The following is a 24,129-nucleotide window of genomic DNA, read 5'->3' as shown; positions in this document are numbered from 1 at the left end:
CAAATTTTGCTCAGGACGCATTATTTCATTAATAAATTGTGCATCTCAAAGGACGCATCAGATTCAGAAAAACACAAACATGTTTTTCGCTAAGGAATTCCAGAGCATCGTTTGTTCCTTTCCTAACCTACCTACTAGACGTCCAATATGTTCTAAATAAAAAAAACACATTACAAAAGCAAAAATCTTATTGGTCAACACTTAATGATTAGCCAATGAGATTCAATGATATATAACGTTACAGTGGGGAAATTGATGTTGATCACAATGCCAACGAATAAAGCAGATAAAATTCCGCTCGAACCAGGATAAATTAACCAGAGTTTATGAAAAAGAAGACAAGTGGCAGTTATTCCAAAATTAATAACAACAAATAGGTTCATGCTGAAAGGAACACTGAATCAGATCCAGAACATGAAATAAATGATAGTCGCAATAAAAAAGCAGAGATAACTTAGTGTCTCAGTGACGGTACTTAGCCTGTCTCTAAGAATGGTCAATTAGCAATTGAGTTGAAATAAATGTAGCTTGTTTCTTTGTGGAATAAAATTGGACTCATTGTTTTCGGCTTGGGACTCATAGTTATAATTAAGAGGGGTCCTCTGGACCCATAAAGACCATTTTGAAAATGAATCACTGCTGTTTAGGAGTTTTTATTGATTATATCTATCATAAATTTTGTTACATATTGTGAATCCTTAATATTAATCGTAACTAACAAAAAAAAATTCTGTGTTGTAAGATATTTTTTTTGGCGTATTCCTTAAAAGAGCACAAATATGTAAGCAAAGTAGTTTCGATCCAGTAGTATTTGGTATTGCAAAGTCTTAATACTCCAAATTAACCTTCTGTATGTAGTATTTGGTAATGCAAAGTCTTAATACTACTCAAAACCTTCTATACCTTAAAATTTGAAGGAAAAAACGGATACATTTATTTAATTTCCTCTGAAATAATGTCTCTGTCTATCAGTACTTTCAGTACTTTGATTTTTTATAGGTGCCAGTTGCAGAGGCAAGGGAAGAAGCGGACCACTACATCAAGCTGAAGTTAGATAAAGATGGATGTGAAGTAAAGCATATAAATGATATTATTGGTAAGTGTTAGCTATTACATCCTACATATTGAATCTAGTTTTTAGCTCACCTGAGCTGAAAGCTCAAGTGAGCTATTCTGATCACATTTTGTCCGTCGTCCATTCGTCCGTCCATTTGTCTGCCCGTCTGTAAACTTTTTACATTTTGAACTTCTCTTAAACCGCTTGGCGAATTTCAACCAAATTTGGCACAAAACATCCTTATGGGAAGGCAAATGTAAATTGCAGAAATGAAAGACTGATCTTTATTTAAAGCAGAGAAAACCTCAAAATTGTAGAAAAAGGGGGGGGGGGTGCATTTTAAAAAATCTTCTCAGGAACTACTGTGTCAAATACATCGTAATTTAGCATAAAGGATATTTATGGAAAGGAAAATGTAAATTGCAAAAATTATGGGCTCATTATGTTTCAAATCTGTGTTTTACGAAAATAATAATAAAGGAAAGGCGTGTATCAATCAGTTTATAACTTCTGGTTCCGTATTCCATATAAGTCTTGGTAAAATGGGTAGGTAAACCTGGGCCGGTACAAAATAAAAGCCGAGGCAGTTGGAGATTTTTCAATTTACGTCGATAATAATTAACCAATGCCATTGAAATATTCAGTATACGTTACAGACCGGTATATTGATAGACAACAATGCGTATTTCCAAGTTGGTAAAATGGGTAGGCAAACCCAGGTCGACATTTTACGGGTTTGTGGACTTATTTAAGAAGAAACTTAATAATTCATGTTTAATTCCATACTTCTAAGGCTGTTTAAAATTAATTCTACGTTTAATGTCACATGAAAATTTAAGATCAATTCTATGTAAGAATCAATGATTTATAAAAGGGTCTGGCCACGCATAGTCACCAATTTTCCTTATATTTCATTCATGGACACACCTAGGTGTAAAACGCAAAAATCCACTAAAAGTTGGTTGCTGGGGGTAACCGTTGCCATGGTAATCGAGGCTAAAGATGGGAAAATAGCAAAACTTACCTACTTTGAAGCCATATTAGAAGGTTTTGCCCACTAATGTAAACTATCAAAGACATAAAACAGCCTTTGTCCTATTTTCAATTATTTAATTATATATGAAAATTGATGGAGAAACCAATACTTTTAAAATGTTACCATGGAAACCGTTACAATTTTTTGAAATCAGTTTTCTGCGTTTTTTTAATAAGCCCAAATGGGAAACTGTTAAATTTTTACATCCATATCAACGTCCATGCAATATATATGTTATCATGAAAATTGACATCCGTTGCTAGGGCAACAAGGCCAAAAATTAAGAAAAACTGAGAAATTGAAGATTATTTTCATATGCTTTCATTCCTGATTTAAGAATTTATTTGCAATTGTTTTAGTTGGAATTTGTAAAAATATATCTAAATTTTCATTATACACCACAAAAACCTTTGTTATGCAACAGAGAAGTGTTGTTGCTATGGAAAATTAAGTTGCGTAAAAAATCACACAGAAATTCTTACTTTTTGAAAAGTCCATAGAAACGGCAGTTATTTTTTTAAAATTTCAAATTTTTTACAAGTGTCATTAAAGTTAAGGACATACTTTATTTTTTCTCACCATTTGATTTTATATATTTATTCATTATAAGTAAATAATATCCATTTAAAGATGCCTACAAATATTATAATTTTCCTTATTTTTAAGCTTGTTACCATAGCAACGGTTCTTAATTTTCATTTTTAAATTTTTAATTGCACAATCATAATAGTGTTTACCAAAAAATCAAGATTTGCACTTTTTATTCAAATTAGATGAGGAAAACAGATTTCAAAATTTCTGTATAGTAACCATGGAAACGCTCTTGAAATACTATCAAATTGTCAAGTATGAAGAAAATCCGTGACCATGCGTGGCCACCGAATTTTGATTCTTACATAGAAAACCTACGAGGGAGGGAGGAAAAAAATAAACAAAAATTTCAAACAAATGTGCATTTATTTAAAAGTCACCCATTCAGTTACGAATACATCAACACTGTCATATATAATACATATGGTAGGATTCAGTCCATGTTAATTCTTGCATTTTCCAAGCAAATTCTTTTGTGTAATTTGGGTTTATGTCCTTTCTGTGAGTACATCATGTATACTGGACGAGAAGTGGAGTGACTTGCAAGCACATCAAGTGGTATATCCAATGAATTGCCCCCAAAATTAAAGTTTTATAAAGCGCTTTAAAAATAAGGATGAAGATAGTTAGAATCATATTAAAAATATGGGTGCAAAAGGTTATAATCACCAGCGTGACGTCATAATGTAGGAATGACGTCATGAAGATTGTCTAATTCTGATAAATTGATGTTTTGAGGCAAAATATGGGTGTTTTTCGATGATTTTTCGACCGGGAAACATTGAGCGCAGGCTTGCTCAAGTACCATTTTTTAGTATAATGTGTATAATTATCTGAAGAAAAACATATGTTAAAATCTTACTTGAGCAGACCTGCGCTCTATACTTCCGAATGCATAATATAAAGCAAAAATGAGAATATTTTCATCCGTTTGCAAATTTGCGGGAATAAGGTCATAAAGTTGACGTCATAGATAAATAGCCAATGAGCAATGGTGGTTTAAATCAAGATTAAAGTGAGAGGCGTCCACTGTACAATGATTTATGAAGATTTGATTTTAATACGACACTATTTGAAAATTGGTTAAAATTGGGGGCAGATATTAGACCATACCGCACATAGTCCTTTCCTTTTGTGGAAAAAGTTGCATGTGACTCACAAGTAATCTACAATCAAAATAATGACATTATTTCATACATTATCATAATGACATATTTTAAAATTTATCATATCAGAGCTGTGTTGTCAGATTCACTGTATCTACTACTAAGAACTTAAGACAGTGTTCTTGAAATAACTGCCACCCTACAAGTGTATTCCACTTCTTCTTTCCTATTATTATTCCTTATTAAAACTGTTTTTATTTAAAATGTAGATATATTTCAAATGTAAGGGATTTTCAGTCTTTATCATGTGAGAACTCTTATCAGTAAATTACGCTCAGCCTGACTTAATGCATATATAATGTTTTGGCTCAATCAAATTTCTTTTTTGGCTTTCACTTCAAGATATTGCATCCATAACTGTCTTATTTAACATCAAATATTGTTAGTTTGAACACTAAAAGTATGACTTAAGTTTATGAGAAAAGGTATAATTTTTTAAGTCTTTTGAATACATGTTTATCTTTTCAGTACAGTTGTTGGTACATTAAGAAGTTGCTTAAGCTTTTCCCATCTTAAAAAAAATGCAAAAATCGTGACTTCAAAGTACACATTTTGATTTTTTTAATAAGATGGGTAGTAATTTCAGTTGTTGATGGACTACTTTAAAAAAATATATAAAACAAACCTCGTTCTTGGGCAAAAGTTGGTTCAGCATGGTTCAGGCTCTGTGACTTGACAACCGACATCATATAAGCTTGAAATAAGATTTTTACTGTCAACTTTGATCATGTCTTGATCCATCATTTTCGTTTTTAAATGTTTTTTACTTTGATAGTGGCGTAGAATCTCATTTTCTTTGTATTATGAATAACGAATACTTTGATGCTGTTTTTGAGCATATTTTTCTCTCATACCGGATGTATAATTATGTCGCTAAATGAAAACCCGAATCCGGAACGACTTTTACAAATCCAGTTTTGTTTGTTTTTTTCAAAACGACAATTTCGCCGAAACCTACTTGCGCGGGTTACGTTAAACGTAGAATTAATTTTGAACAGCCTAAAATGAGGTTCTTTATTTAAAGCAGCCAGGGTCGAGGTATGATAAACGGGTCGATCTGCCAAAGATGAATTTGTTTGTTGTGCAACAACTGTTTGCATGCAAAGAGAATCTTTGAAACATGCAAAATACAGAGACCTATGAAGTAAATTGAGGTTAAATATTTCAATGCGTTGACAGTTTTGATTTTCGTTTCGGTTTCATTATTTATGTTTTGTAACCTGGGAACTATCTCCTGTATATTTAGCTCACCGTGACAAAGTCAAGGGGAGCTTATGCTGTACCCCCTGAGTCGGTTCGGTGGCGGCATCTGGACCTGGTTAAAGCTTTTGTTGCAGGTCCTGTATCTAAGTTATTACTTGTCCTTTCTTCACCAAACTTGCATGAATGATGCATCTGGACCTACTTATGGACTTGAAAGAGTTGGATGCTGAATCTGAATCCTTAATTTCAGATGCTGGAGGAGGTTAAGGGTTTTGAAGCAGGTTAAAGTTTTTGGTGCAGGTGCCCTTTGATACCAATATCTACTTCCGGTCCTAACTTCACCAAATTCACTGATGGTGTGTCTTATGATACTGATGCACAAGACAGGCTTGAATGCTGAATCTGAGCCATAGATTTCGGATGCTGGAGGAGGTTTAGGTTTTTAGAGCTGGTTAAAGTTTTTGGAGCAGGTGCCCTCTGATGAATATATCTTAGTTATTACTGGTCCTAATGTAATAAAAAATTGCATGGATGTTGTGTCTTATGATAATGATGAACCAAACAGGATTTAATGCTGAATCTTAGCCATAGGTTTCGGATGCTGGAGGAGGTTGAGGTTTATAGAGCTGGTTAAATTTTTTGAAGCAGGTGCACTCTGACTCTTAGTTACTACTGGTGTTAACTTGATATATGAATTATATATTATGATGTTATAAGTCAAGCATGGTTTCATAAAACAATGTTGTATTATGAATTAATTCGGGTTTGGTTACGCACTATCAACACGAATTTACTAAGTGATTCGTTAAAGGTGACCTCACTGTATTATGGTGTCATGTGTATATACAAAGGTATGAATCCTGTGACTAAAACACAGCCTGGGGGCACGTAGTGTACACCGTTACACTTCATTGCATTAACTGTGTTTTTAGCTCACCTGAGCTGAAAGCTCAAGTGAGCTTTTCTGATCAAAATTTGTCCGTTGTCTGTCGGTGTTGGCGTTGGTGTTGTTGTAAACTTTTCACATTTTCATCTTCTTCTCAAGAACCACTGGGCAGATTTCAACCAAACTTGGCCCAAAGCATCACTAGGTGAAGGGAATTCAAGTTTGTTCAAATGAAGGGCCACACCCTCTTTCAAGGGGGAGATAATTAAAATATATTGAAAATTTGTTGGTATTTTTCAAAAATCTTATTCTTAAAAACTATAAGGCCAGAAAAGCTGTAACTTGTACTGAAGCATCCTCAGATAGTGTAGATTCAAGTTTGTTCAAATCATGGTCCCTGGGGGTAGGGTGGGGCCACAATGGGGGGGGGGGGGAGGGTCAAATGTTTGCATAGAAGAAATATTTAGAGAAAATCTTTAAAAATCTTCTTCTCAAAAACTATTTGGCTAGAAAAGCATCATTCTTCAGATAGTGTAGACTCAATTAAGTTTGTTCAATCATGGGCTTGGGATAGGGTGGGGCCACAATGGGGGGTTCAAATTTTTACATTGGAATATATAGAGAAAATCTTTAAAAATCTTCTCCAAAACTATTTTGCCAGAAAAGCTCAAATTGGAGTGGAAGCATCTTCAGATAGTGTAGATTCAAGTTTGTTCAAATCATGGTCCTTGGGAGTAGGGTGGGGCCACAATGGGGGGGGGGGGAGGGTCAAATGTTTGCATAGAAATATTTAGAGAAAATCTTTAAAAATCTTCTTCTCAAAAACTATTTGGCCAGAAAAGCATCTTCAGATAGTGTAGACTCAAGTTTGTTCAAACATGTTCCCTGGGGGTAGGATGGGACCACAATGGGGGGATGGATTTTTAGCTCACCTGAGCCAAAGGCTCAAGTGAGCTTTTCTGATCACAATTTGTCCGTTGTCTGTCGTTGTCGTCGTTGTCGTTGTCGTTGTTGTCGTTGTTAACTTTTCACATTTTCATTTTCTTCTCAAGAACCACTGGGCAGATTTCAACCAAATTTGGCACAAAGCACCACTAGGTGAAGGGGATTCAAGTTTGTTCAAATGAAGGGCCACGCCCTCTTTAAAGGGGAGATAATTGAGAATTATTGAAAATTTGTTGGTATTTTTCAAAAATCTTCTTCTCAAAAACTATTTAGCCTGAAAAGCTAAAACTTGTGTGGAGGCATCCTCAGGTAGTGTAGATTCAAGTTTGTTCAAATCATGGTCCCCGGGGGTAGGGAGGGGCCACAATTGGGGGATCAAGTTTTACATAGGAATATATAGAGAAAATCTTTAAAAATCTTCTTCTCAAAAACTATTGGGCCAGAAAAGATCAAATTAAAATGGGAGCATCCACAGGTAGTGTAGATTCAAATTTGTTCAAATCATGGTCCCCGGGGGTATGGTGGAGCCACAATTGGGGGATCAAGTTTTACATACGATTATATAGAGAAAATTTTTAAAAATCTTCTCCTCAAAAGATTTTTAGGCCAGGAAAGCTCAAATTTGAGTGGATGCATCCTCAGATAGTGTACATTTAAGTTTGTTCAAATCATGGTCCCCGGGGGTAGGGTGGGGCCACAATAGGGGGATGAATTTTTACATAGGAATATATAGAGAAAATCTTTAAAAATCTTCTTCTCAAAAACTATTAAACCAGAAAAGCTCAAATTATAATGGAATCATCTTCAGGTAGTGTAGATTCAAGCTTGTACAAATCATGGTCCCCGGGGATAGGGTGGGGCCAAAATGGGGGGATCAAGTTTTACATAGGAATATATAGAGAAAATCTATAAAAATCTTCTTCTCAAAAACAATTTGGCCAGAAAAGATCAAATTAAAATGGAAGCATCCTCAGGTAGTGTAGATTCAAGTTTGTTCAAATCATGGTCCCTGGGGGTAGGGCGGGGCCACAATGGGGGATACATTTTTATACATAGATAAAAATCTCTTAAAAATCTTCTTCTCAAAACTATTAGGCCAGGAAAGCCCAAATCTGAGTTTGATGAAACCACGATACCCTAGAAAAAAGTGGGGCCACAAAATGGGGGGGGGGGGGGTATATAGGAATAGAGAAAAATCTTCTTACAGGTACAACAACAAAAGGGGCTTGGTATTTACCAAAAGAAAGAGGTGGATAAAAATTGGCAGATTTTTAATTTTGTTTTAGCAAGATCTACTGTACTTAGTTGTCAAGATATTTTGATACTGTAATGCTAATTTGATCAGAATTATGGCAATTGTTGCTCAGGTGAGCAATGTGGCCCCTGGGCCTCTTGTTACATATGTAACCGAGCAGTAAGGAATTCCAAAAGACAGCCATTTTGTTTAACAGATTTATTAAACGTTTTAAAGCATTGACCTATAAATAAAGAAAAATACATTAGACAAAATACAATTTTACATGTACATTCAATATGTTTTAGTTTCGATATTTAGTTCATAAAAATGCAACCGTTACTTCAGTATTCATTTACCGTATTTCACGGTCGATATGGTTTATAGTGCGAAGGAGCCCGTTTTTAGCAAAAAAAAAAGAAAGTATAAATAGGTCGACTTCGATGAATTGGTCGAAAAATTACCGCTAGTTTGAATGAATAAAAATAGCAGTGTTTTAAATCAACAACGTTATCATAGTAGCACTCTTATACAGGTTAACAATTTTAATAGAAGGTTAATAAAAAAATGAATTATTTAAATTTACGCATTGTAATAAAATGCGTGAATTTGCACCATGATTTTCAACCCATTTTACTCAGTACGTTTGTTATACCCGGTAGAGTGTTTACACTATTTGATCAAGGTGCTTAAGTTCACTTCCCTGTCACGTGTTCAAACTGCCCGGAGGCATAATAGTATATGCAACCTTGTGTCATTGTTGTAAGGTATTAATTAGTTAACCGGGGTGGGGCGGGTTTTTATTTCATTTTCATTATGTTACCGGCCACTATCGGCATTATAATTATTCGTCAAGACTTTTAGTCAGTATAACTTTTAAACTTTTACTCAGGTATCGTACCACATGAAGTACGTAATCTTGGTAATCGTGCAACTTTTTACTGTGTATATACACATGGATCAACCTCTGAACTTATCAAAGCCGGCCTGCGGGCATGATTAGCACGTGCGTATAGCTCGACTGTGTATAAATAGGTACACTGATTATCTCCCAGACTGAATTCAGACACTCATATACTAAGTTTTAGTATCAAATGGAAATAAACACACAAATCTTAGTTAACAATATTTTTATTTTCAAGCATCATCAGTTAAAAGCAATAAATAGTAATAAATAAATAGCACAAAATTAAAAAAAGTCTTGTTCTCTGTGTACAACATGTGAAGTTCACAATTTTAAAAATGGGGGGTAAACCGTGTAGAGGGCTGGGCTGCCATGTTTCCACCGTTGTCTTCTGCATAGGTGATTACTTCTAACTTGAAGCCGGCTGTAAAGGATCGTCTGGACTGCACTGGAGGCATGGTGACTTTGATGCCCCCTACATGGTTTACCCCCCATTTTAAAGGCTCCATCGGATTGAAATTTCTCACTGTCGTTAGAAAACAAAACAAGTTCTGATTGGGAGCTTTTGTTTTCTAATCACATCGCCGATTGGTTTTCTTAAAACAACAATTGATTTGTCACCTTTACTCTGATTGCAGGGTTTAATTTGTAAACAAACATTTCATTGGAAATTTATTTTGATAATTTATTGGCTGATCGGGAAAACATTTTCAATCCTACAATTTATTATACCGGTAAATAAATAAAAACAGAGTTAACAAAAAAGTTAATAAACTTTATCATTCTTTAACCGTAATACCTTAATGAATCCATTATAAGTGTAGTCCCTGTTTTTGGTCGTTATTTCAACAAATATACAAGTATACCTGGATTAGATTTCGAATTTAAAAAACTGAAAATAAATGACAAAAAAAAAATCCAAGTTTATTCCGTAATTACATTTTGTACGGTTCTCATTTTACTTTTACCAACCGACATCGATTTCCTGTTTATCGTAAGCAGATTGTAACATTCGTGTTAGTTATTGCAAAAGCCTTTCTATCATACTTTGCAATTAAAAAAGAAATTTATGAAGGAAACAGATTAATTCACATTAGGTTTGTCATGATGTATTACTACATTATAATTATACCGGTAATAATGAAAAGTCATACGATAGATATTGAATGGTGTTTGACGAAACTTTGATTTTTTAAATAGTTTTTAATAGGTAAATTTGCCTCAACTTTTGAAATTTTTTATATCAAATTAAAAAAAACCCATTAAATAGGGCGAAACGATGAATAGGACAAGGTCCACATGGGAAGGGAAAAAAGTATCGACCTAAATTCCGTGAAATACGGTATATGGTAAAACATGTTTTGTAGCAATTTAATATTAGAACTTACAAGCAAGTTTCAGAAATTACAATGGCAAGATAAACTGCAAAAATATGATAAAGTATAACCCTTGCAATTAAAATAATATGCCCTAATCACTATCATGGTGGTAAAGAAATATATAACTAAATATAAGATTAACCTACCACAAGATGCAGCTGATATACACTGGATTGTCCGACATCGTTGAAAATGAAATACTGCCCAATTGGACTTAGGTTGAACGGTTACTTATACTATTAAAAAATCAAATTTATTGGATAATAATATGAACCAATGAAATTAAAGAACCATACGCGCGCAATAAAACTTTGCATGAATAATATTTAAGAATGTACTGCACGCAACGAAAATAGAAAATCCAAAAATTAATAAATACATATGAAATAGATAGTAATAAATCTGTTCTACCACACATAGGAATATGATTAGATTCAAGTCTGTTTAAATCATGGTCCCCAGGGGTAGGGCAGGGTAGCAATGGGGGGGGGGTGTATTTTGACATAGGAATATATAGAGAAAATCTTTAGAAATATTCTATAATAGTTCTTAGTCCAAAAAGCAGTAACTTGTGTAATAGAAAAAAATCTTCTTACAGGTACAACAACAAAAGGGGCATGGTATTTGCCATAAATATATGTGGATAAAAATTGGTAGATTTTTTTTAAAAATTTGAGCAAGATCTACTGTACTTAGTTGTCAAGATATTTTGATTTTGATACTGTATTGCTAATTTGATCAGAGTTAGGGATATTGTTGCTCAGGTGAGCGATGTGGCCCCTGAGCCTCTTGTTAACAGTACAAGTTTTCTGCATAACGGCAAGTCACTTTTTAATTAATTACTGTATTTTTCCGACGATTAGTCGGTATTTTTTTTCTCTGAAGCAGAGCACCCGATTTATCGTCTTGTTCGACTTGTCGTAGGCTCGAGGTAAGAAAATTGTCAAAAATAGCATTTAAAATCTTGGTTTTAATCATCTTGAGTTGGCTGTGTGATTGAAAATTACGTTGTTGAATTCACTGTTCATCTTTAATAATTATCAGTTCACTCATCTGTTAACACTTAAATACATAATAATAACAATGTTCAGTTATTAAAAAATGTTACATTGTCTTTAATCAATTAAAAGTTTTACCGTTCCGTTTTTATGAACACATCGTCACATGGTTCTATGTATCACTAGTAGGAAGATAACATTGCGCAGTAAAATTGAAACCAAATTTGAATGGAAGAAAATATTGCAGTAGGTACGGGGGATGTTTTTTAAATTTAATTATTTTATTAGTGAAGAGTTGTTAGTGGAAAGTATAAATCAGAAATATTTTATGGTCTGATGCAAATTCAATCTTAAAATACGTAATCGGCAATTATCAATACTACTGTTTATACAATAGGCTGACACAAGTTGTGTTAATAATCTTGCCCTAAGGCTGAGATCTTTATGGCAATTTCACTCCTTGTGTATATAAAGAGTACCGTTATAAGAGTGGTTATAGTTCATTGATTAATTATTGTCCAATTTTTGATTATTGTTAGGTAAATTTTTTTTGGAAACGTATGTATGTCGTATATCGTCATTATTAAGTTGTACAAATGATAGATCTATTTCTAACAGTGTCTATGTAAAACAATAGTGTGTAACTGCATTACTGGATACAAAGTCAAACAAGTTTCATCAAATCATATAGTAATTGCTAAGCTTTCTGCACTTGAGATCCCCCTTTGAAGTCCGACACGAGACAGGTGCATACCAATGACACCGGAAATTGTTAAACAAACATTGACCACGCGCCGAGTCAACAGGTGGCTGGTTACGTAATGGCGAATACACTGGCGATAGTCAGAGTGGATAATTATTTTAATGCTTGGGAATAAAATATTTCTGACAAAGTAAGTTTAGTTTTGCATAACACACGATATCGGGAATTGTTTAAAATGCAAGCGACTTTGTAGATGTTGCCGGTATTTGAAAATATGATGCATAAGTATAAACCGTAATTGTTTAACTGTTAATCATTGATAATAATTGGTAGCAATATCGGGGACATCGTGGCATCATACACTGATAATGTAACTGCAGTTTTATACGTCATTTTGAAGTGATAAGATCGACATATGGTCTGAATCGACGTATCGTAGGATTTTGTTAAAATTTTGGCCAAAAATGAGCAATTCGAAGAGTCGTCCGCATCGACGAGTCGTCGGGAAAATACAGTAATGGAAAAGAACACAAATTAAATATTTTCTGTGCTGTATTTCATTTCCCATTCATAGCAATTACAGGGGATAAACTGTATTTGAATATGAAACCACGTGTTGAGCTAATGGACGCCATACCACGTATAAACAAATAGCTTTCAAAGTTATATAATAACTTGATTAATTGAAATTATAAAGCAATGAGGTATTAATAAAATATAAAAGGTTTGGTTAAATATTATCCTTAGTTCTATCAGACAGAACCACGGAGGTTGGTGTTGCAATTGAATTTACACTATGTAAAATTACGATACGTAACGATATACCGACGAATAAGGAAGAGACCAATTAGCCACAAAACACAGATATATTTTTTAAAATTGCTGAAAATATATGTTAAGCAAATTGAATAACTTTAATTACTCTTTAACTTTCTACATCGATATTATGAAAGTATATACTTGATACGAAGACTTCCTTAATCAGCGGTCATACTTTCACTATAGTAATCATCAATTGAAAATCAGCTAATCATCCAGATCGGCTAGTCTAAAGATTTTTCCTAAATTTTGTCTGAAAATGAGCAATTCGGCCTATGCCCCACATCGACATATGACCCTAACATATCTTTTCATTGAGAAATTATGTCTTGAAACAAGTTATATTTTATTCTGTACCAAAATCAAAGACCACGAAAATTGGTTAATCTAATAATCGGTTAATCTGATAATTTTTCTCTGACAAAGTGCCTAACAGATTAAGGGGAACCCTCTGTTTAACATATCTTGGTATGGGGACACACCCCCTTGACAACATCTATAAATACACGTGCATTTATTTATCCTTTACATTTTTCATTTTTTATGTCTTTAATTAAGTTGTTTCAGTTCCATTTGGGAGTAATTTTTCATTTTTAGATTGAAGCAGATTTTTCTTTTAAATTTAAAAAATTTAAATATTTCCATTTTATTTCAAATTCATATTATTTCAGAGAAAACAAATGAACGACACCCTTGGTGGACCTAATGTAACACTGCAAAATAAAACAATCCATTTTCAGCATGCTTGGTCATTTTACCACACCGTTTCTAATCCCGAGTCGATCTCCGAACACGAACTTGCCGTGTGTTGCATGCACAGCCCCAAAAGGCCTGCTTCTGCAATCTTCACACTTCCTCTCTTCTGAGTTTGTCTTATTCAACTTTTAACAATTCTACCTTTAAATTCGAGAAGTAAACTATGAAGTCGTGATCCAGCGTCCAAACATCAAATTAAAATATGGCCGCCACTCCTCGCTTTGTTCTAAACTGGGTCGCCTGTTACTAAGGTTGTACTTAAGCGCGGGTAGTTCTAACTGTCATTTACAATTAAAACAAAAGCATGAAAATGGTACGGGGAGCTAGTTTTGTTTTATGTATTAAGTTATAAGGAATGAATTTAATTTTGACATTTTCAGCATGCTTGGTCAGGCAGTTTACGCTTTTTTAAAAAGCGCTTCGCTGTTAATAAAGCGTAAACTGCCCCAAGTTTTGTTATATTGTATAATATACGTCAAAATAAGATTCATTCCTTAAATATTGTACCATACCATACAGTTTGCTTTTGTAATATAGATCATATTTAAATATGATTTTCATATGATGTGGTTATTGTGGTCTCATAAAGTTGATTCCTCTTCTCTGTGATATTTGGTTACCTCATGTTAATCTTGATTTGCAGGAAAAGGAGTTTTTGCCAAGAAGGATTATAAAAAAGGGGAGTTCATTTTAGAATATGATGGTGAACTTATTAGCAGAAGAGAGGGAGAAAATAGAGAAAAAAACTACTCTTCTGGTTTGGGAAGTTATATATTTTTCTTCAAATCACCCCAAGGAGGAAAAAAATTGTGGTAAGTATTTGTAGTTATAAGACCACATATATTACTGCAAAGTATCATGTATAATACACACTGGTGTATAATATGCGACCCCCAAATTTGATCAAAAAATGGCGTAAAAAACAACAGGTCCTATGTATTATACGCACTCAAAAACTGGCAAAATCAACGGCCGCCATTTCCCCCAAAACTATCAATGTTTCATGATAATTTTATAATCCATGCGCAATTTCTGTAATTTTGTCATTGGAACATAGCGCAGATGATGAAAATTGATGGCTGTCATTTTTCCTAATAAGTATCGATGTTTAATGATGATTTTATAACCCAAGCGCAATTACTGTAATTTTGTGATCGAAACATGGCCCAAAGCCATATTAGAGTCAAAGTTCTTACAATTTTACTTAAAAAAGACAGTATGACTTACATGAGCAATATCAAATATCATTTCACACTTCGTAATGAAAGAGTTTTATATACAACCGCAGAGAAGTTGAAGAATATTTAGATCATCATATGTAGAGAAGAATGGCAACCAAGCTTTAATATAGTGTTTAAAAGTAAGAAAGTTTGCAGATACAAACAACATCAAGAGAAATGATTTAATTTATTAATCATAGTCAAACTCTTTTATTTTTGTTAAATAAACATTGTGAAGAAACATATATATGTTGTATATTGTCGTTATCAAGTAGTATGTATGATCGATGTATTTTTAGCAGTGTCTATATTAAGCAATAACGTTTAACTGCATAACTGAACACAAAGTAATCAAGTTGAATATAATCATAATAGTTCCTAATCTTCATACACTTGAAAACACCCTGTGAAGTACGACACAAGACAGGAGCATGCTTCTGACACTGGAAATAGTTAAACAAACATTGACGACGCACCGAGTCAACAGGTGGCTGCTTACATAATGGCGATATTTAAACTTGTTTGATGCAAGGAATAGTGTTGAGAGAAGATAAATATTTCAATACATGGAATTAAAAACTAAGAATAAGGTATTTTTGACACATTAAATTTTGGTATACACTCATACAACTTGCATAACACGCTTTATCGGCAGTCACTACTCCAGGGGATGTATATGCTACTCCCATGGTATCAAGAATCACGGCTTGAAAAAATGGGAAAATTTTAGTCCTATGTACAATAGGCACCCTCTCTTTTGATCAAATTTTGGATGAAAAAAGTGTGTTATACATGCGACTTTACGGTAATTTAAAAAAAATAATCCACAATTTTTCGCTCTTTGCATATGTTTTTAGAGGATATATCTCATAACCAAGTTATTAGAGTAATGGTCTTTCAATAAACTTGCTTGAATGGTGCATTTTTGAACTCTGAGGAACTAAAAAGTGAAAGACTAATGCCAGTAATTGATGCTGAATTTGAGTCATAAATTTAGAATGCAAGAGAAAGTGGTGAAGGTTTTTAAGCTGGTAAAAGTTTTGGGGCAAACTTGGATAAATAATGCATCTTGTGATACTAAGCTGTACAGTACCTGACACTGGCTTTGATTCTGAATCTGAGCCAAAGAGTTTAGAACTTAATAAGATTTTTGGAGCAGGTTAATTTAAAGATTTTAGAAGAGTCATATATATATTTATATATCTAGTTCAATACTGGTCCTAGTTTATTAAAACTTGCATTGTTGATTTAACTATACATGTATATATACATGTAATGGTTTAAAGCTGAAAACTGTCTATTAACATGATTAAGCTGTCAGATATTGTACAGTCCAAGGCACATCCATGATAAGACTTTATCTTCATTCAACTTATTGTGTTCAAGAGTCAAGCTTCTTTTATTAACTTAATTAGACATTGAGGGGTCAGGTTTTGTGTTTAACAAAAATTTTCTGTTTCACTTATAATGGTTCCTGTAATTATAAATGTAAATGGGCCAGTGTTTATTTTTTTTTTTAGCATCGATGGAACATTTTCCAAAAGAATGGGGCGCTTTTTCAATGATGCTCCACGGCATGAGCATCAATGCAATGCCGACATGGAAAAACTTTTCATCGATTACAGGCCTGTATTAGTTTTGTTCGCCAGAAGATTCATTAAAGCTGGTGAGGAAATTCGGTATGACTATGGAGTGAAGAATTTGCCATGGCGATGCAAAAAGGTAAAAAGTAGTTTTTCATTGGAGGGAATTAGATATACCAGTATTTAAAGAGGCTGGATAGAACAAATTACCCAACAGTTCTACCATAATTTTTATACATAAGCAAAGAAAAGAAAATTTCCATATATTTAAGCTTTTAAGAATTGTAAGTATTTTCCTTTATATACATTTGTCAACATTTAAACAGAGCTTTTCTTCCCTATAAAATTAATTCCGGTAGAATCTAAAAATGGCTCCATGCAAACCATCCTTAATAAATATACATTTGGATTTTCTTATTTTAGGATTTTAAGTCTTTATTTCTTGTGAGATGATAAGTGTTTCTTTGTATTGTCTGGTTGTTTGCAAGGAAAACATATTTTGAAAACCTTAATTTTGAAGTAAATTGAGCATATCTAATAGGTTCAGCACAATCTCTTGATTTAGCTATATAGGTTGAAAAAGCTATGAAAGCTTAATAAAGTGTGTTTATTATCATCCTAACACTAAAAAAAGGATTTTGATGTGCAGAAATTGGTGTAAGGTTGCATTTGCTGTTGTTATTATACCCCCCGCAAATCACCTTGTCCCTCCGTCCGTATGTCCTTCCGCTTCGAAATTCATGTCCGGTCCATATCTTTTTTACGGAGAAATGTTGGAAGTTCTTACCTCACACATAGATTTCTTATGACCTAAGGGTGTGTCATGATCTTGACCCAAGGTCATTCAGGCAAGGTCAAGGTCACTGGCAGAAAAAGTGCAAAATTCGTGTCAAGTCCATATCTTTCTTATGGAGAAACAGTTGAAGTTCTTACTTCACACAAAGATTGCTTCTGACCTAAGGGTTTGTCATGACCTTGACCCAAAGTCATTTGGTCAAGGTTATTGGCAGAAAAAGTGCAAAATTTGTGTCTGGTCCATATCTTTTTAATGGGGAAAAATTGGAAGTTCTTACTTCACACAAAGCTTGATTCTAACCTAAGGGTATGTCGTGACCTTGACCCAAGGTCATTTGGGCAAGGTCAAGGTCGTTGGCATAAAAAGTGCAAAATTTGTGTCCGGTCCATATCATTCTTATGGACAAGTATTGGAAGTTCTTAATTCACATAAAGATTACTTATAACATGAGAGTGTGTCATGACCTTGACCCAAGGTCAATTGAGAGAGTTCAAGGTCATTGCTTTAAAAATGCTTGATTCCTGTCTGTGTCATGTCTTGTATTAATGGAAATAATTAGAAGCTAAAATTTGACACAAAGCTTGCTTGTCCCAGGCCACATTAAATTATTTTTTTAGATTCTCATCCCTGTCTCTCTGAAAATGGCCTACCTCGATTTATTTATTTAATTTTTGAAGAAAGAAAATGTGGAAAAAAAATTTTGAAAAAAATTCGGGCTCAGTATACCAGTTATTCGAAATGTTTATATTAAATGGCTGCTTGACATGTGGATTTTCGTTTTGATTCGAGTCATGTTTGTTAACAAAAGGATGAAATTTCCTCATGCATTAACGGTTAACTTGAAATAAAATGGAATTTAAAGAATATAAATTGGTTTGTCTTCTCATATTAGCATTAACAGTTTTAAAAAATAGAGCAGTTGTTATTTATAGACAATGGACGGTAAAATAGATTCATCCAATATTTTCTGTAATAGAAAAAATACATGGATTATGATTTTTTCTTAGCGGGTGGTATCAATTGTGAGCTTGCTCACAGTATCTCTAGTTTACATTGCTGGTGCATATACCAGTAATATATTCATGAACAAGATGTTAATTGGAGACATCGACTCTCACATTATACTAAATAAAGTTGGTAAACAAGCTATCATCTAAACTTACTCAATTCATATGATTCGTGAAAAAGTTGTGATAAAACACAATATGAAATTTTAAAATATAGAAAAGTTAATTACAACATTTAAAGTAAGGCATTTGAGACAAATATACATTTGTTGGTTAAAAATATAGTGCTTTATCAGAAGAATTTAAGTGATATTTTGTATCGTCTGTATCATTTTTTGATGGGCAGTTTGCAGGTTTTTCACCCAAATTCTAGTTTTTTTTATAGCTCATGTACAGTTTTGTAGTCTTCAACTTATCACATAACACATACTTTATAGGGCTAGCTAACCAGCTATGCTGTAAGCTCAAGACTGTAAGCTCAAAAACTCTCCGGTCAAAAATTTGCTGTGTCTGTAATATTTATTGTTATTTTATGCAACACGAAGGTTCGTATGAGCTTATCTGATCACCTTGTCAATCGTTTGTCCATCTGTCTGTAAACTTTTCCAATTTTTGATTTATGTAAAATTACCACTGGACCAAATTTAATTAAACTTGGTACATAGCATTCTTATGGGAAGGGGAATATAAATTGTTAATATGTCATTTGTAAAATATGACGTCAGCTGAGTGAGAATAGATCTCGTGAATGTAAACATGGGTAAATGTAAAGAGTTTTCTACTCCTTGTTTACAAATATCTGTCAGAACAAAAATATGCAGATATTTGCCGCGATTTGAAGATTCCTTGCAACAGTATTTATTCAGTAATTCAACGATATTTAGCTAGAGGTACAGTAAGGAGGGCTCCAAGAAGTGGCAGAAAACAAAAAATGGACGATCGAGAAACTAGAAATTAAACTTTTAATAGTCGTAAAAACCAGATGTACTGTTCCGCCAGCTGGTATTACCGATATGATCAACCAGGGTTGGCGTTCTCCTGTTTCACAGAGAACAGTCAAAAGACAATTATATGAAAATAATTATCATAGAAGGATCATTAGAAAGAAAATATGAATTTGCAACAACAACCGCAAAACAAGAGGCCCATGGGCCACATCGCTCACCTGAGGAACAATAGGTATGATAAAATCAGCTCAATGGAGTCATAATACAAACTATCTGGACAATGTACAATAATTCATGTAAATCCTGTATAAATAAAATCCATTTTCCCCTGGATATTCTTATGTTTATAATCATTAGTCCCTTTTTCTAACAGGATGATTTTATAGTCATATCATATGTTGAGTATTGCAGTTCTAAAAAAGATACCTAACAATAGTTTATATATGGGATATAAACGTACATCAAACTCTGAACCTTCTCGTGAGGCCAAAGAATTGTCCTTGGGCCAAAGTCTTAACAATTATAAAGAATCATCTGGCTGATTAGTTTCTGAGAAGATTTTTAAAGATTTACCCTATATATTCCTTTGTTAAACTTTGACCCCCCCTATTGTGGCCCCACCCTACCCCTGGGGATCATTATTTTCACAACTTTGAATCTACACTACCTGAGGATGCTTTCACACAAGTTCCAGCTTTCCTGGCTGATTAGTTTCTGAGAAGAAGATTTTTAAAGAATAACTCCGTTTATTCCTATGTAAAACATCGACCTCCCATTGTGGCCCAAACCTACCCCTAGGGGTCATGATTTTCACAAATTGAATCTACACTACCTGAGGATGTTTCCACACAAGTTTTAGCTTTCCTGGCTAATAAGTTTTTGAGAAGAAGATTTTAAAAGATTTACTCCATATATAATCATATGTTAAACTTGGATCCCCCATTGTGGCCCCAACCTACCCCCAGGGGTCATGATTTTCACAACTTTGAATCTACACTACCTAAGGATGCATCCACACAAGTGTCAGCTTTCCTGGCTGATTAGTTTCTGAGAAGAAGATTTTTAAAGATTTACTGTATATATTCCTATGTTAAACGTCAATCCCCCATTGTGGCCCCACCCTACCCCCGGGGATCATTATTTTCACAACTTTGAATTTACACTACCTAAGGATGCATCCACACAAGTGTCAGCTTTCCTCGCCAATTAGTTTCTGAGAAGAAGATTTTTAAAGATTTACTCTATATATTCATGTTAAACTTCGACCCTTCATTGTGGCCCCACCCTACTCCCAGGGGTCATGATTTTCACATCTTTGAATCTACACTACCTGAGGATGCTTCCACACAAGTTTCAGCTTTCCTGGCCGATTAGTTTCTGAGAAGAGGATTTCTAAAGATTTACTCTATATATTCATTTGTTAAACTTCGACCCTCCATTGTGGCCCCACCCTACTCCCAGGGGTCATGATTTTCACATCTTTGAATCTACACTACCTGAGGATGCTTCCACACAAGTTTCAGCTTTCCTGGCCGATTAGTTTCTGAGAAGAGGATTTCTAAAGATTTACTCTATATATTCATTTGTTAAACTTCGACCCCCCATTGTGGCCCCATCCTCAGGTGAGCTAAAAAGGTTAAGTTTACAATTCAATAAGTTGGTTTCTGGAAGAACAGATTTTGAAAATTTTCGTAATAAATATTGACAATTTTTTTTATTTCTTGAAGCGCTAAGCATAGCTCAGCGCTTTATTGTCGTTAGACTTCAACTTCCGGTGCATCGAATAACCGCCCCCTATAAGCAAAAGTATACATCATTTAAACTGGTTAGGGAACCAGTTTCAGGGGTTTATGCACATAACTGCACGGGCTATTGTGAATCTAATTTAAGGGCTATTGTGAAATTAATGTACGAGGCTTACAAACATCATTGCAGGGACTGTCATGCAGTGGTGAGGAAATATAGTGCATAATTATACAGAAGCTGAAATGCTATATACATATATCTGTTATATACATACAGAAGCTGGGTAAGCGCTTTTTAGTACTATCAGTACTTTGATTTAATCTTTAGCTTTTAAGATCTGTGTACAAACATAGAACTGTGAGCAAATCTCTGTATCTTGCTTAAATTTCGAAGCTTACCACTCAAATATGGTTAGAAAATAGAAATTGTAAACAATTAAACACAAGAAACATGCGCTACATGTATAACAAATAAAGAACACAATTTATTTTTTCGAAATGAATCATATATATACATGTATATACCTACCGTATTTTTAAATTTGATAAAAAAAATTGCAAAAGTTAAGGCAAATTTACCTATTAAAACTATTTAAAAAATCAAAGTTTCGTCAAACACCGTTCAATATCTATCGTATGACTTTTCATTATTACCGGTATTATAATGTAGTAATACATCATGACAAACCTAATGTGAAATAATCTGTTTCCTTCATAAATTTCTTTTTTAATTGCAAAGTATGATAGAAAGGCTTTTGCAATAACTAACACGAATGTTACAATCTGCTTACGATAAACAGGAAATCGATGTCGGTTGGTAAAAGTAAAATGAGAACCGTACAAATGTAATTACGGAATAAACTTGGAATTTTTTTTTTGTCATTTATTTTCAGTTTTTTAAATTCGAAATCTAAACCAGGTTTACTTGTATATTTGTTGAAATAACGACCAAAAACAGGGACTACACGTATAATGGATTCATTATGGTATTACGGTTATAAGAATGATAAAGTTTATTAACTTTTTTGTTAACTCTGTTTTTATTTATTTACCGGTATAATAAATTGTAGGATTGAAAATGTTTTCCCGATCAGCCAATAAATTATCAAAATAAAGTTCCAATGAAATGTTTGTTTACATATTTAAACCTTGCAATCAGTGTAAAGGTGACAAATTAATTGTTGTTTTAAGTAAACCAATCGGCAATGTGATTAGAAAACAAAAGCTCCCAATCAGAACTTGTTTTGTTTTCTAACGATGTTTTGACAGTGAGAAATTTCAATCCGATGGAGCATTTAAAATGGGGGGTTAACCATGTAGGGGGCATCAAAGTCACCATGCCTCCAGTGCAGTCCAGACGATCCTTTACAGCCGGCTTCAAGTTAGAAGTAATCACCTATGCAGAAGACAAAGGTGGAAACAATTTGGCAGCCCAGCGGAAATTTGGAGTGAGCGAGAAAGTCATACGGGGATGGAGAAAGCAGAAAGATGTCCTGCGCCAGACCAGAAAGACGAAGAAAGCCTTCCGCGTCCGTACTGCCTTCTGGCCTGAATTAGAAGACAAGCTCGAGGACTTCGTACTGGAGCAGAGAGCAGCGTGCAGAGCGGTTTCAACGGTCCAGATACGCCTGAAAGCAGTCGAGATGGCAAAGACCCTCAACATTAACAACTTCAATGCAAACCATTCCTGGTGCTTTCGATTTATGAAGAGGAAGAGCTTGTAGATCCGTCAGAGAACAACACTAGCCCAGCAGCTTCCTGCCGACCACCGTGCCTTTGTCATCGACCAGCTGAAGAAGTACAACATCAACAGCGACTGTATCATCAATATGGACGAAGTCCCATTGACGTTTGACATACCGATGAACAGAACTGTTGATGTGCAGGGTTCCAGTAGCGTGACCATCCGTACAACGGGCCATGGAAAGTCAAGTTTTACGGTAGTCTTAGCGTGCACAGCCAGCGGGAAGAAGCTGCCACCCCTCATCATATTCAAGAGGAAGACGCCAGTTAAAGAAAAGCTGCCCAGCGGGATCATTGTTCACCAGAACGAAAAAGGCTGGATGGACAATGATGTCATGAACCTGTGGCTGTCCTCCTGTTACGTGAAGAGGCCCGGCGGCTTCTTCAGGCAGTCCAAATGCCTACTTGTTCTCGACTCCATGCGTGCACATATCAGCGACATCACAAAAGATCGCATCAAAGCCACAGACTCCATCCCTGCCGTTATCCCCGGAGGCCTGACGAAGATCCTACAGCCCCTGGATATATCGGTCAACAAGTGCTTCAAGACAGAGATGCGGAAGATGTGGGAGAGCTGGATGTCAACTGGGGAAAAGAGCTTCACGAACACCGGCCGTATGCGGCGAGCATCATACCAGACCGTCTGCCAGTGGGTAAAAGATGCGTGGATGGCAGTCCCTCCCTCTGCCATCATCAATGGATTCGTGAAAGCCGAGATCGTCGATGTTCCGTTGCCAGAAGACGAAGAACCTCCACTGGCTGCATCAACTGACGACCTGCCGTTGTCACTTGCCGCCTTGTTCCGCAGCGATAGTGAAAGTTCAGACTTTGAGGGCTTCGATTCCGATGCAGACGATAGATGTGCTTGAACATTGAACAGTGATGTGACTGTGTGTTAAAATTGTGAACTTCACATGTGTACACAAAGAACAATACTTTGTTAATTTTGTGCTATTTATTTATTACTATTTATTGCTTTTAACTGATGATGCTTGAAAATAAAAATATTGTTAACTAAGATTTGTGTGTTTATTTCCATTTGATACTAAAACTTAGTATATGAGTGTCTGAATTCAGTCTGGGATATAATCAGTGTACTTATTTATACACAGTCGAGCTATACGCACGTGCTAATCATGCCCGCAGGCTTTGATAAGTTCAGAGGTTGATCCATGTGTATATACACACTAAAAAGTCGCACGATTACCAAGATTACGTAATTCATGTGGTACGATACCCGAGTAAAAGTTTAAAAGTTATACTGACTAAAAGTCTTGACGAATAATTATAATGCCGATAGTGGCTGGTAACATAATGAAAATGAAATAAAAACCCGCCATACCCCGGTTAACTAATTAATACCTTACAACAATGACACAAGGTTGCATATGCTATACATGCCTCCGGGCAG

At 34.7% G+C, this 24,129-nt stretch overlaps 1 protein-coding gene across 1 annotated transcript in view; it reads left to right on the top strand.

The window, feature by feature from the left end:
- The window catches only part of LOC117692695 (histone-lysine N-methyltransferase set-1-like), a gene marked incomplete at its 5' end in the record, with an annotated part of 69,945 nt that overhangs the window by 4,180 nt on the left and 41,636 nt on the right, over positions 1–24,129 (top strand). The window contains 3 exons of the mRNA XM_066071520.1: positions 1,000–1,096; positions 14,321–14,489; positions 16,418–16,619. Of these exons, the coding sequence (XP_065927592.1) occupies positions 1,000–1,096; positions 14,321–14,489; positions 16,418–16,619 (468 nt within the window). The remainder of the gene's footprint in view (positions 1–999; positions 1,097–14,320; positions 14,490–16,417; positions 16,620–24,129) is intronic.

Source organism: Magallana gigas, chromosome 9, assembly GCF_963853765.1.
Source record: "Magallana gigas chromosome 9, xbMagGiga1.1, whole genome shotgun sequence".
Lineage (NCBI taxonomy): Eukaryota > Metazoa > Mollusca > Bivalvia > Ostreida > Ostreidae > Magallana > Magallana gigas.
This window is presented reverse-complemented; position numbering and strand designations above follow the sequence as displayed.